Source organism: Pipra filicauda, unplaced genomic scaffold (assembly GCF_003945595.2).
Source record: "Pipra filicauda isolate LSUMZ 115617 unplaced genomic scaffold, ASM394559v2 scaffold282_size1924045_pilon, whole genome shotgun sequence".
Classification (NCBI taxonomy): domain Eukaryota; kingdom Metazoa; phylum Chordata; class Aves; order Passeriformes; family Pipridae; genus Pipra; species Pipra filicauda.
The window spans coordinates 189,731-204,746 of NW_024104401.1; the positions used below are offsets into that span (position 1 = coordinate 189,731).

General features: G+C 48.3%; 1 protein-coding gene across 1 annotated transcript; it reads left to right on the plus strand.

The window, feature by feature from the left end:
- Positions 1 to 7,671: 7,671 nt before the first annotated feature.
- Positions 7,672 to 10,058, plus strand: LOC113995248 (helix-loop-helix protein 13-like). The gene is made up of 2 exons (XM_027735124.2): positions 7,672 to 8,220; positions 9,870 to 10,058. The coding sequence occupies exons 1-2, from the start codon at positions 7,770 to 7,772 to the stop codon at positions 9,905 to 9,907; spliced, it is 489 nt and encodes a 162-aa protein (XP_027590925.1). The 5' UTR covers positions 7,672 to 7,769; the 3' UTR covers positions 9,908 to 10,058.
- Positions 10,059 to 15,016: the final 4,958 nt, after the last annotated feature.

A 15,016-nucleotide genomic window follows, 5' to 3' on the forward strand; every position in this document is an offset into this window, starting at 1 on the left:
TGAATGTTTGTCCTTTACACCTTTTCCCACCGAGGCAGGAGATTTTTTTGGTTTTAATTTTTTTTTCTTTTTTTTCAACCTCTCGATGTCGTCACATTGATCCAAAGGTTCTGTTGCTTGAGCTGAGCTCAAAACACAAATCAGGCCTTAAAATGGGGCTCACTGTGTCAAAGAAATGGCATTTTCCTGGAAGGACCTGTCACACAGAGAGCACAACACCAACACACAAACCAGCCAGGGCCTGCTGGGAGCTTGCCAAGAGCTCAGCTCTAGAGATGGAGTGATGGCATTTCCTCTCAGACAGAGTCTGAGGAGGTTTAATCCTTCCTCCTCATGGTCTCTACCCACGGTGTGCCTCAGTTTCTCCATCTGAAAATGAGATTTGCATGCAGCACCTCTAAGATATGGTTCTCCATGTCAGGAGTTCTCCACGAGGCTGAATGTCCCATGGCCACCACAGCACAGTGACCCTCTGGGAGCTGCAGAACTCTCCTCACCAGACCCAAGGGCATCATTTAATGACCTACTCACCAAAAATACCCCAGTCACGTGTTTCTGCCTTCGTGCAGCAGCATTTCAATACATCTCTCCAGCGAAAATGAGGACCCAACCATTGCCTACGAATGGCACAAGCTGCAGAGCCTTTAAAACATGTTAAAATGTGGTGCAACATCTCCCCAGGCATCATTTTTCATGTCAGTGGCTGTTCAACTCTCAGTTCCAGCTGACAGCGCTGCTCTCATCACAATTCTCTGGCTGCCCAGATCCATGAAGTAGCAGAAGTCCTGGAGCACACAGGTTTCTCCTGAGATTTCCCGTTTCAGTCTCCCTCACTACCGCTAGAAAATTCAAATGCCTTGAAAGCTGACTCAAAAGTCAGTGCAGGACTAACAGTTTTTGATAGTTCTCTCTGAGTGCCAAGTTTTGGAAGCTGAAGATTTCATGAAAAGTGCAGGTTTCTTTTTTCCCCCTTTTTTTTTTGATGGGAAAACCAGGACCCACAACCCCTACAGAGTACAGACAACCAGCCTCTCCCAAATGCACTCAGATGGAAGAGAGAGGAAATGTTTTGAAGTCAAATCAGCACCTCATTGACCAGTTCTGCTCACCACTAAAAGCTACTTGTCTCTGAGTTTCACAGGAGCATTCACGCTGTGCCTGGCCAGGAGTCCACACTCTCCCAGCACTGGATGATCGTGGGAAGAGCACAACAATCTGCTCTTGGTAATAATTTCCCTGGCATCCCCCTTCAGCTTCCATCAACCAATTTAGGGCCTTCTGGAGCTGTGACTGGTTTATGCTGAGGTTGCAACTACTGATGGTGGCGAGGTGGGGGTCAGCCCCTCCTCTCAGGACAAGGAAAAATCCTTTCAAGTTGCATCAGGAGAAGCTCAGGTTGGATACGAGGAAAAATTTGAGCACTGAAAGTGGTCAAGCATTGGAACAGGTGCCCAGGGAAGTGGTGGAGTCACCATCCCTGGATGTGTTCCAATAACGAGCAGAGGTGGCACTTTATGATCTGGTCTAGAGGACACAATATATTCAGTCCAAGGTTGGACTTGATGACCTTGGAGGTCTTTTCCAACCTTAAAGATTCCACGATTCCATTTGGAATGTCAGAGTTTCTTTCCACATGGGTTCAGGATGCAGCCTGAATATCACCAGGCTACCAACATCTGCAGATCCTTTGCTGGTCCATCACTCAGGGACTTTGAGTCAAGGTTGGATGTATTCTTTTAAAAAATATCCAACTACAGCAAGAAGATCCCCCCACCGGGCTTGGCACCAACAACCCAAAGCGTGTGTTATCACAGTCATCAGACCAGAGGGGCTTAATGGTTCCCTTCTGGCTTGAAATCCTAGGAAAACTTGCTTCTTGTTGATGCTGAGCTCGTAGAGCAGGAATTCATGTGGGACCTTATCGAAGACGACTGGCAGACTCCACAGTGGATCCAAACACCTCAATCTCTTTTTATGGTGGGAGACTGTGCTGGTCCTGCTGGGAACGACTCTCAGGGCTTTGCTTTGATGCTGGAAAAAGAAGGAAAGAATGAAAAATAGAGTGGGATCATCACCAGCTCCTGTGTCCCCATCACGACAACACAGTGGGACAGCTCTCCGTGAGAAACAGTTTCGTGCTGCTCCATCCTGCCACCGTGTCCACGGAGCCAACCAAGGCCAAGAGGAACTGAATCCTATCCAAAGCACATCTAAGGTGGTTGGAAGTCACCAGGAAAAACCACCTCCCAGATGGAGAGCGGGCCTGAAGGATTTCACACAGATGGAACTTTTTCCCAAGCTGTTGTTCCTGGTTTATGGTGGAAACATGTGCTGGCTCCCCATAAAGTGGGAACAGCCGTCACTCAAGCAGACACCACTCTGTAAAGCTGCCTGGGTGACTCTGGTTTCCAACCTGAGGTCTCCAGGCAGGTTTATGAGGTGCCACCCGTGTGATTAACAAGTCCCAGGGATGGCAGCACAGGTGCAGGGAGCAGGAGGGAGCAGGGATGGGGGGAGCTGGAAGTGGGTGTCCACTCCAGGCTCTGGTGCACAGTAACAACCCCAGACTCCCAAATCCCACACATTAATGGGAAAAATCATGAGATTTCTGGCAGAGGTGCGAGTTGGAGCTGCACAAGCACAGGTCTCCCCTTTGTCCCACCTTTTTTGGCTGTGTATCCTCATCCACTCTCTCCTTGGGGAAAGCAGAAAGGCTAAAGAAAAAAACCTTAGTACAGCTATGGAAGACAGTGGATTGGTTTGGTTTTGTTTTGTTTTTTTTTCTTGTTTTGGGTTGTTTTGGTCTCTTTTTTCATTAAATCCTGATGACAAACAGATATCCAGGGTTTCTTGTACCAAGAGAAAGGGCACCTGTGGTTTCATGGATGGAAACCCCACCTCTTTAAAAACTGCACATGCACCTTGCAGAAAACATATTGTCTACCCTGACTTTGCAAAACCAAACCCAAACTTTCCTGTTTTCCTCAAAAAGGAAGGCTCAGAAGGATTTTCTCAGTTCCTGATAGCCAAGTCACCATCCCATGACTTGGAGCAAGTCACCACTTGGAGATATCCAAATAAACCCTCTAATTACAGCATAAGATGTCACATGAGCGACAGTTTTTCCTCTCCCTAGAGATATTTCTCGTTGGATACGGAGACAGGGTTATCCATGGGAACTGCCTGCAATCCCTGGATGCAGCATTATGTTAACCTTGCCAGGGGATGTTCCAGATGGTTCAAGAATTTTAGAATCGTGGAATGGTTTGCATTGGGAGGGACCTTAAATCCCATCTCATCCCACCTCCTGCTGTGGGCAGAGACATCTCCCACTATCCCAGGTTGCTCCAAGCCCTGTCCAACCGGGCCTTGGACACTTCAGGGATGGAAGTGTGAACAACCAGCCACAGAGAAGCACAGGAGAAGCAACATTCCCAAAGCCACTGCCCAAGGAACACCACATTCCTTCAGGAGTCCCCAGGAGCGCTTCCATCCAGCACAGGCTGACATCCACGTTGTCTCCCAAAGATCACTCATCCAAGCAGCCACAGGGCAGTGGTGTGGATTAGGAATTATTTGGCAGCAAGAGCCCAGAGATCACCCCCCAATCCATAAAAAGCTCTGTGAGAAAGGGGAAACCACCAGTGAGTGTTTTTATTAGAGAAAATCCCCCCCTTGTCCCAGAGACTGGGGTTGATCTGGTGTGACTCTGCAAACACCCTGCAGGAAGGGTGAAGTGACTGTGTTCACTTCTAAACACCAAAGAGTTTAAAGCCAAGACTACCTCGACTAGTTTATAGGAATAATCAACTAAATCAAAGTTGTATTAACAACCATCCACTGGTGCCTTCCCTCCCAAACTTTGACATCTGATCACACAATTGATGTTTCTACCCTGGGAATAATAAAGGTCCTGTTACCTTCTTTACTTAAATCAACATCCTACAAAGGTGTTGTTTCACAGTTATTCCAGCAGCTCAGAAATGGCCATTAGCCCTTTGAAATCCTTTTGCCCTGGGAATCCTTCGACTGCTTTTCATTAGGCCCTTCCCTTTGCAATTGTTTTAGGTTAAAAAGAAGCACATTCCATTGTTAAATGATAATACTTGCACTTTTCTTGCCCCCAGCACTTCACCGAAAAATGTGCCTACTAATCCAGGTGTCCCAGGGACAGCACCAAAGGAGGTGCAGGATCTATAGGATAAAGGGTGGTGACTCAGGTCCTGGAGGTCCCTCTCACTCCTTATTTTGGCAGAGCCTCTGCTACCACATGTTAAAAGGGAGCCACCCCACCAGGAGCTGCACTGTCCCACTGGGATAAACCATTCCCCAACACTTTTAGCATCTTTCCTCTGGTCTTCTCTGTCCATCTGGGATGCAGCTCCCTGAGCTGCACAGTGTAATGTTGGATTAGCAGCTATGACACCATGCACTTGTACTTCGGAGTCATCTCACTTGAACGGAGTCATCTCACTTGAAAGTAAAGCATCTGGTCCTTTCTCCATCTGTTCTTTGTCCAGGCCAAGGACTGACCCCCTCTATTAAGACATTAAAGGTGATGGAAACATATTCAGACTAAATTCCCAGCGAAGAAAAAGAGAAGATATTAATAATAATAATAATAATAATAATAATAATAATAATGCCATTTTGTCAGCACTGGGAGGTTTCTCAATGTCATTGAGAAGGTTCCCCAACTGAGTCTGAAATAAGGCAAATGGGACAAGAAGAGGAGAGAAAAATCTTCCTCCCAAATAACCTCAGGTGACCCTGGGTTTTTTGGGATATAGGTACAGGGAAACAGCTTTTAGCTGCTAAGGCACTGTAAAGAAAACAATCTGTAGTGGAAACATTCCCTAAAAGCAGATTTGTACCCAAAATTCTGTGAAAGGGGGAAAGTCACAGAGACTGCCATGGGTGGATTTGTGTAGGTGACAGAGGAAGAGGGACAGGGCTGAGGAAGGTGGTTCCCAAGATGAATAGGGCAAATGTTAAAGGGAGATGTTGCTATCTAGATCTGGAAAATCCAAACCCCAACAGTGATGGCTCCGTTGCTTATCGTGGACAATAATCCTGGGCAAAGTTTCTCAATCAATAATTTGCTTTCATCAGACCCTACTGATTAGAAATGACCAGCAGTCAAATGCTATTTCTGGATCCCACTGGATCTGAATATACTTGGGAGGAAATAGCACTTGAGCAGATCTGGAAATATCAGCTACATGTCATAACCAACAGCCGCCCCACGGAGGGTGGTACCCTTGGTACCTCATTCCCTGGGGCAGATTCCCTCACCAGCAGCTTCCAGACAAGTGCAAAATTAGCCCAATTAGTGGTACATTCCCTCTGTCTCTGATGAACAAAGTTGCAGAAACACTGGGAGCACAAACTTGTGGAAGGGTGAGGAATGGGAACCTCATCCTCTCTCCTGAGCCCTGGGTTGGCTTTCTAAGGGGAAACCTTTCCTTATTTTCCCTCTTTCTTCCCCTCCTCCCCTTCTGCTTTGTCCAGAGTCTCTCTGAGAGAGCCAAATTGCCCGTGAACATGCTAAAAGGAGCTTTGCTGGAACATCTGCTCTCCATCTGTGGAGCCAGACATATCCCCAGGCAACATCAGCACTGATGGCTCTGGAAGGGAACATTCAGCGCTGAGGAAGCATCTGCTGAGGAGGAGGAACCCGGCACTTAAAACTCACCTTGTCTCCTCCAGAGCCCTGCTCAGGAGAAGACCTGCTGTTCTGCTGATTTGGGGGTTTTCAAGTGTCTTAGGTTTGACCCAAGCACGTGCTGAGTTAAGCAGCGAGCAGGGAGCTGTGGGAGAGCCCCACAGAGAACAGGCAGTGAGTTGTTCCTTTTGGGAACTGGGAAATACAGGGATCAGGTTTGGGCTGGGTGGACACTTGGACATGGTGAACTTAAAGGTCTTGTCCAGCTTTAAGGATTCTATGGCTTAAAATAAACCACTGCAGAGTGAACTGCAAGTTCCACCCTCAGTTTTTCTCCCTGGTCATTCCTTTCACCCATCCTGCATCCCTTCCTTGTCCCTCGTTGGGCTTCACCGGGAGCAGAAGCTGTCCATCACTACAGACTTTCACAATATCAACATTTGGTTGTTGGCATCATGACAATTCACTTTTGTACAAAACCATCAAAAAATTCATGCCCCGAGCTGAGCAGAGGAGGCAAAACACTCTAATTCTTTAACAGCTCTTTGCCCTCTGTTGTCCAACCCTGAGGATTCTGTGACTGTCACACTTGGTATTTCCCTTTCTTAAGTAGATTTACAGTTAAATGGATTTCTTGTTCAATTTGCACAAGAAGAGAGTCCAAGGGTTTCATAAACTGTCACCCTCTCACAATTACTCTGCCAAAATCTTTTCTGCAGCCTGTTTTCCATTGCCTTAAACTTCCTGGAGCAGGTAGAATTGCCACAAGGCCAAATCCCAGGTTACTAAGAAGAGGCATTGGTAGCCTCTGCCTTATCCTAAAATCAATTCATCCCTTCCCAGGGCAAAGCTACCGGGAGTGCTCCCACTGTTAGATGGAGAACCTGATCATCCTTTGGGATCCATGGAAAACACAGGTCTTTTTCTGCTCCCTAGTTCTTTATCTGAAGCTACTGAGCTTTGTCCTGTCAGCAGCTGCCTGGGGCTCCCAAACTTCACAGGAGACATCTCCTAAAATTTTAAGCAGCAGCAGGACACGAGTCTGTGCATGAACTCAAGGATGTGATTAAGTATCTTTATAAAAGTTCTTTACAAGATGTTTCAGGAAAAGCATTTAGGTCTGCTCTAACTTAAAACATGTTTCTGTTTATTTAAGTCCTTAAAATACGACTGAAACTATTTCTGAATTCATTTAAATCTTGGCTTAAACATTGTGGAAATCGGAGAGAGTGAAGAACACACTTATATCCTGCACTTGCTTTAAAGTTCTGGTGGTGCCTTGCACCTCTTGCCTGCCACTCTCCCAGTTTCCAGCTCTTCTCTCCCAGCTGGTCCACTGATCTAGGGTTGTGTCTATTGTGGTTATTCCAGTTGCTCTCATTTCCTGGTCTGAGACAGCCCCAAATGTTGCATAGGTCACAAAATGTGTCTTGTCAGTGCAAATGAGGACATGCAGTAAGCAAATGAGGTGGTGGTGGTTATTAAATGAGGTACCCCTGTGTTCCAATGTTACCCTGCAGTACATCCCACACCTCCTCTGGCTGGAAGAGCAGAAGATGCCATGGGCTCCTGCTGCCAGAGAGGGCAGAATCAGGTGTTTCTGACAGCACTACAATACCATGTTTTTTGTCCAGCCATGGGGGGGGGGGGGGGCTATTAACACTTCACCAGAAAGATAAAGGACTCCATTTACTTGCTTCCCAACCAAACCCAACAACAATAACAACAAAACCCCCTGTGTGAGCCCTGCTCTGAACAGCAAGTGGACAGACTGGACTTGGGCAAGAGCTTCAATGGATTTTCCAGGAGAAAGCCAATAAAAACCTCATTCTGCCTTCAATTCATTCACATTGTTTTGCAGTCAACAGCTGATAAAAAGAGAAGCACATGGATTAATTAGTTTGCAGTGGAGAAGAATGGGATCATTCCCCTACTGGGGAGCCATCAAGTATTTAAATCATGAGTCCCGCTTGGATTTGCATCTTTCGAGGATGTTCTTCCTCAAGGACACAACCAGGACTCCCCAACAATTAGAGATTAGAACCTCACAGAGCCCTTGAAGCTCCAAGCATTTCTTGAGGTCGGTTGAGACCGGTGGGTCCTCATGGAGGAGCTTTGCTACGGCTTCGAGTGGGAAGACCCCACTGAATTCCTCTTGTGGGACCAGGCAGATCCTGAGGCCCAGCTGGAGAACTTCCTGCTGGACTGGCCGTGCCTGGAGGACCCGTCCTGCATGAGAACAGCCCAGGGGGGAGCAGGGGGTGCCCCCAGCCCGGCGCAGCCTCCCGGGCACGGCCGGCAGCGCCGTGCCGCCAACCTGCGCGAGAGGAGGAGGATGCTCAGCATCAACGCGGCCTTCGAGCGGCTGCGGGGCCACGTGCCCACCTTCCCCTACGAGCGGCGCCTGTCCAAGATCGACACGCTGCGCTTGGCCATCGCCTACATCGCGCTGCTCCGCGACATCCTGCTCTCCGGCTGCCACCCCAGGGCCTACGTGGAGCAGTGCCTGAGGAAGGGCTGGCAGAGCCAAGCGCCCGCAGCCTGGAACACGAGCGGTGAGTGACGGGCCAGGGGGGCTTTGGGGGAGCAGAATCACGTGGAATCACAGGATACCCGGAGCTGGAAGGGACCCACAAGGATTTCAGAGTCCAGCTCCTGGCCCTGCCCAGGGCATCCCAACAATCCCACCCTGTCCCTGAGGGCCTTGTCCAAACCCTCCCAGAGCTCTGGCAGCCTTGGGGCCGTGCCCACTGCCCCGGGGAACTTGGGCAGTGCCCACCACCCTCTGGGGGAAGAACCTTTTCCTGAGATCCACCAAAACCTCCCCTGACACAGCTCTAGCCGCTCCCTCAGGTCCTGTCAGAGCAATGCTTTGGGCTACCAGTGGAAGAGCATCAAATTGCTTTTGAACCCCCACTTGTCACATCCAAGTGGCTCTGACAGCAGAGAAATCACCTGCAAAAAAAAGGAGCTGAGTAAACTCACAATCAAAATTAAAATAATTCAACTTTTCCTTCTGACTTTCTTTGGAGAAGGATTTGTTCTTAAAAAAATTAAACCCCCCTCAAAACAACTTACTAAGTTCATGGAAATGGCTCCTTTGACAAACATGATTTTTATTCTCTGAATATATTTTTAGACTTCTTTTTATCAATTCTGTGCAAAATTTATCTTTTATGATGCAAGCTGAGGGAGCCTGTAGAGATTTTCTTTGTTTTCTTTATAAGTTTTTTTCAGTCTGTACTTGACTGAGAAAAACACCTGTCTGTGAACACAGACAGCATTTAATTTCTTAAATATTTAATGAAATATTTAATTTCTTAAAATACATATGTTCTAGTAACCAAGAGTTACAGAAGCAGGATACACAAAACAGAGCATTCAAATTTCAGGTTATTTCCAAAGTATAGGGGAGCAAACACCTATTTGCAATTTTTATTCTTAGGTAAATATTTCTATTTTAAAGTGAAAGGCTGTTATTCTGGTTTTATTTGTTTTGTACTCAATCCTGACTTAGGTGGGATGGATTTAGTCCTCTCTTCCTCCAGAATATATTGTTTCATCAGTATGTGAAGATGGGAAATTGCCCAAGTGCCCAACATGGTGTTTGTGCTGCCGAGAGCAGGGAGGAGCAGAGGGGGATTTTCAGTAGTTCTTGGCACTTTGCATTATAAGTTAATTAACTCCCTTTCTATCCCTGTCCCTTTGGAGTTTGTCACATCTTGGAAACAGGCCTTGAACCATATTGAGCCTTCAAAAGTGCAGCACAAAACCCAAGAAAAGTCATTGAATAAAAACATTCCCCTTTCACTTCCCAGTGAAGTGTCCAAAGGACAGAGCCTGAAGGGAAAAAGCAATAATTTAGTTTAAAAGAAAAGTTAATTGAGTCTTTTTTTCCTTTCCTATTCATTCCCATCAGCTACATGACTGGGAAAATGACTCCTGATATACCACTGACCACAACTCTCTTGACTACAGAGAATATTTATATTTTATTGTCCATCTTCTCCAGCTTTTAATAGATAAACAGGTTTTTAAACAACACATTGGGATCACCTCTGTTGTCAGGCTTCTAGTTAACTTGGAAAGAGCCAAATGAACGAGGCTCCTCTTCTGGAGAGGCTGAAGAGTTGACTCGTTCAATGCTGATTTAAATGGATTTGAAGTGTTTCCTGTGTTTTCCTTTCTCCCTTGTTCCCTGCAGATCTCACAGCCCGCCTGTCCTGGGTAAAGTGGGATTAAGGGCACCCAAAAGGAAGACCTTTGAAGGCAGCAGATTGCAGAACCTGATGAGGACCTGCCCGCTGGGGAGCGGCTGTTCCGCTCTCGGGGCTGCGAGCACAGCCAGTTCTCAGCCCTGAAATGACAGATTGCGAATAAACCCATGGCACTTACACTTATTGTCCCACATCGCTTGCTCGCCTCATGTCCAGCACCCAGCCCCTTTGGGTGTTAAGTCAGCACTGTTTAGGGCCTTCTACTTCTCTTTCTTCCAGTTTCTCACCCTCTGATAAAGCTCCTGTAGCATGGAAACAACAAACCATTAAAAATCAGTGTCAACACAGTCACAGCAACAATTGTTTCTCTTCTGCTGGGTGAGAACTGTGCCCAAATCACAGTTCCAGCATGTGGGAAAACGTCCCCCTGAGCAGAAGAGAAAAAGAAGCAACCCCCATTGCTTGGCTGCAGATGTCCAGGGGCACCACTGTCAAAGCCACCAGGAGGGGACAGGGGGTTCTTTCTGTGTGTTTATCCAGAATTTCCCACGTCTTCAGAGGATCACAGAATGGTTTGGGTTGGAAGGGACCTAAAAGGTCACCCAGTTCCAACCCCAGGAACCTTCTTCATCCTCAGGTTGCTTCCTCCCAATGAGGCAACTTTGGGAGGTCTGAGGAAGAGGCATTTTGGTATGGAAAGGTCCAGCCCCCACTTGGGCACCATTTCCTCTTCTCCTCTCCTCCACAGCACCTCAAATGCTTATGGAAAAACAACCTCTGTCTTTTGATCTTTTTACAGTTATTTGTAACATTTTTGAGCTAATTTTTAAAGGAAATAGCGCCTGAAAAGATGAAAAAAATCTTAAAAATAACCCCGAAAACACATTTTTCTACATTTACCTCCTTCTCGACTCGTTTTCGTTTTAAAATAAAAACAAACCCAAAAACTTACCATAAAAATACCTGTGAATACTTATGTGAATAAGTGAATAATATAAATCTCCACGACCTGTAAGATATGAAATCATTGGTTCTTCCAAATCCACTCCTCTTCTGTGCTAGAAAGGCAGCAGGGCCTGTAAGCACAGACCTGGCTCATAGTCTGAGCTTAGTGAGGCTCAGCAGGGAAGGTGGGAAGTACCTTAAATCCTGACTCAGGACAAAAATTCCTGGGATGGCTCCCAGAGGTCATTCCTTCCCACCTGGCTCTGGGAATGCTGATCCTCTGTGTCACCCACGTGTCACAGGTTCATCAGAGATGACCTGGTGCTTGGTCCAGGTTGCCCAAGGACCTCTGTGCATCCTAAAGGACCATCCAGCCCCTCATCCCTCAGCCCTGCAGCACCACTGGGAGCAGCTGTCACATTGTCACCTTCCTGGTGACATCAAGGCTCAGTCCCAGCCGTGGGATCACAGGGCAGAGAGAGCTCCACAGCCACCTCAGTCACACTGGGAAGTGTCCAAATAGACCCAGCAGGGCTTTCCATAGGTGTTGTCATGGTTGGGGGTGGAATAGCCTCCAACAGGGCCTGGTGACCTGCCACCAGTGGGGTTCCACAGAGCTCCTTCCTGGGCCCTGTGCTCTCCAACACCTCCATAAATCACTTGGACACAGGACCGGGAGGGACACTGAGCAGATTTGCAGATGACACAACACTGGGAGGAGCTGTTGAGTCCCTGGAAGGCAGGGAGGCCCTGTTGAGAGACAGATCCGAGGGTTGGGAATCACCAACCAGGGGAAGTTCAACCAGGGGAAGTGCCAGATTCTGCCCCTGGGATGGGGCAACCACGGATGGATGGACAGACTGGGAATGTGATGCTGGAAAGTGGCCACGAGCCAGCAGTGCCCTGGCAGCCAGGAGGGCCATCCCTGCCCTGGGGGCACCAGGGAGGGGATTGTCCTGCCCTGCTCTGCCCTGGGGCCCCTCCCCTGCAATAGTGGGGAACTCTGGGGGACACAACACAAGGGAGATTTAAGCCATTAGAGAGTGTCCAAAGGAGGCAACAGAGATGGGGAAGGGCCCTGAGGGGAAGCTGTGGGAGGACACTGAGGGCACTTGGTGTGTTCAGCTGGAGCAGAGGAGACTGAGGGGAGACCTCAGTGCAGTTCCACCTTCCTGGGCAGGGGCAGAGGAGGGGTAGGGACTGAGCTCTGCTCTGGGGGGACCAGGGACAGGACGGAGGGAACGGTCTGAAGTTGTGTCAGGGCAGGGTTAGGTTGGATCTCAGGCAAAGGTTCTTCCCCCAGAGGCTGGTTGGGCACTGCCCAGGCTCCCCAGGGCAGTGGGCACAGCCCCAAGGCTGCCAGAGCTCCAGGAGGGTTTGGCTGATCCTCTGGGGCACAGGGGGTGACTCTTGGGGATGGGCCTGTGCAGGGCCAGGAGTTGGACTGGATGATCCTTGTGGCTCCCTTTCAGCTCAGCATATTCTGGGATTCTGCATAATGACAGGAGTGGGAAGAACTGCCTGGAATGGGGATTTTCCTCAATGTGGTGACTCCAGCTGAGGAAGGAAGCAAGAGCTGAAGTCCTCCCATGAGGGGCAAACACCCACCACTGGTGCTCCACATTCAAACAGTGACACCAGCACAGACAGAAATATCTGCTGTACTTTCCACAGCCCAGTTCCACCAGCACCACCATGGAGTTCCTACGGGATTTGCCAGCTGGCCTGTGGTCTGCAGGCTGGCAAGCTCTGCCTGCTATGGAGGCACACCCACCTATACCTGCTGTTCTCAAGGAATCCTTGAGAGGTAAGACTTCGAGGAATAGGCTGCTGTTGGAATTCGATGATGACTCTAAGCTAGGAAAAACTGTAGCAAATAAATCCTGCAGCAGGATATGCAAGGACTGGAGTTTGGGTTGAAGTCAAAAGCAGGAATAAAAATGTTCCTTTTGGGAGTTAAGACTCTAATCTTGGGCTCTGCAGTCAGTAATTAGGAGTCAAGGCATTTATTGCCCCAACAGAACTGATGAAGCTGCTGCTTTGACACTGGTGTCATTCCATCACCTTCAGTGCAGCCACACTGGGTTTATCCTGATTTCTGCTGGCTGGAGGGGACTGTCCTCCTCTTCCTGCTCTCCCCAAGCTACCTGGAGTCTGACAGGCTCTCAGAGTTGATGCTCCAGCCAGAGGTGCTAAGCCAAAGGATGCTTTTTGGGTGATGGGTCATTAAATCATCTGGCTGCTAAAATGGTGAGCGTGTCACAGCATCAGATCAGCTCCTGGTGATCCCTTTAATTTCAGACGAATCAGAGTCAATAAGGAGGGTATCAGCTCTCTCTGGCTGAAGGAAGCCAAGCCTATGGCACTTTTCCTGTTAATCAGTACCAAAAAAGAATTGGCTCTTCAAGGATTTTTTTCCAGGAAAACTGTTCCTGAATGGCTCCAGGGCTGGGCATATTTGTCCTTGAACAATCCTGCCTTTTTCTGACAGAACTCCAGCTTCTGGGAGTGGACTATAAGGCAGAAAGGCCCAGGGGCAATGATTTCTGTGCAATCCATGCTCCACATCCACACATCCTGTCTCCTGTCAGTTCTGGCTCATTCCCTGTGTCACACTTGGTGGCAGATTTGTGCTCTCCTGTTCACAGGCCTGACTGGCAGCACAGTGGGATTCTCTGTCAGGGAACTACTCCTGCTATTTACCCTCATTTCTCCATTTCTTCATCTCACCTCTTGACCCCTGAAATTTTATTCCAGCTATAGGGTTCCCATAAATCATACAAATTCCATGATACACAGCCTGAGTGTAGAGAAGCCCCCATCACACTCTAGCCCAGACCAAGATTTTAAATGACTTTACAAAGACCTGTGTGAGGCTCCTTGTTCCACCAGCACATTCCCAAATAGGGAATCCCAATGACCAGCCTGATTTGAGTCAGGCTCCACCTTCCTGGTGTTTTCAGCTCTTCTTCCTCTGCACCACAGCACAGACCAGCTCTGATTTTTCTTTGTTGTCTAACAAAGCAGCAGGACCCTTTCACCAGAAATTCCACAGCCAAACCTCCTGTGGAAGGATGCCAGGAGGTGTTGAAGAATGGTACCCTCCTATTCCAGCCCCCGAGGAGCAGCTCAGGGGCCCATGGGCAGCAGGAGAATTGTTCACTTGAAACACAGGCCCTGCTTCCAGCTCACCACAGTCCCTGCCAAGAAAAGTGAGAATTATTTGTTACACCTTCCTTCTTCCAAAACTGAACTCCTGCCCCTTTCTGAAACAATACACCGTGGTTCTCCAGCAGCTTGGAAACTCTGGAACAAAAGAAATCCCATCCCCATTGTGAGCTGCTCTTTTGAGAAGGTGTTGGGAGTTTTTTTCGAGGACAGAGTTGGGGCAGAAGGGACAATTTGGTTTTCTATTTTTTTATTTGGCCACAGACCCACAGCAGTAACAACCAGGGATAGTGGAAGGTGTCCTTGCCCATGGCAGGGGGTTGGAATTAGTTGAGCTTTAAGTCTCTTCCAACCCAAACCATTCTGGGATTCTGTAATTTCCAAGAGCCAGCATGGAAAATGGACTTTCATGTTTCACCTGAAACAAGACTGGGCAAGTTGAACAAAACTGAATTGCTCCTTAAATGTTGCCACTGAAGATCTTGTGATTCACAAGCTGCTCGAGCTCTGGTGGCCAAGATTTGAAAGGCAAATTATTATGGATTATTGAGGCAGACCTGCCACTCACAGCCCTAATTTAAAGAGACCCCTCTGGGTCACTCCCCTGTTGCCTGTACAGAAGTTGGACACTGCACGGTGCTCCTCGAGTGCAGTTTGCATGTGGAGAACCATCCCTGAGGGTCAGAGGTGGCTCCACAGCCGCTGTCACCGTGGTGGGTGACCCCAAGCTGGGCTGTCTGTGCTCCTGCAACCACACACGTCCTGCTGAGAGGGAAGGAGGAGGTTGAACTGCAGGGAAGGGGGGTGTGGAAACTCTGGCCTGAGCCAAACATCAAACACTCTGTCTTCACCCCAGGCCCTTTTTTGGATGCTGAGCATCAGTCAGTCGGGAAACACAATGTTTTTCCTCAAGTAATAGAATCCCAGAATGGTTTGGGTTGGAAGAGACCTTAAAGATCATCTCATTCCAACCCCTCCCACTAGCCCAGGTTGCTCTAAATCCCCTCCAACCTGGCCTTGG

What these genes read in the sequence shown, in the direction of transcription:
- LOC113995248 (XM_027735124.2), top strand. Translation starts at nt 7,770, where the DNA reads ATGGAGGAGCTTTGCTACGGCTTCGAGTGGGAAGACCCCACTGAATTC. An exon ending in CGCAGCCTGGAACACGAGCG is followed by an intron (nt 8,221 to 9,869) that starts GTGAGTGACGGG and finishes TGTTCCCTGCAG; the next exon opens with ATCTCACAGCCCGCCTGTCC.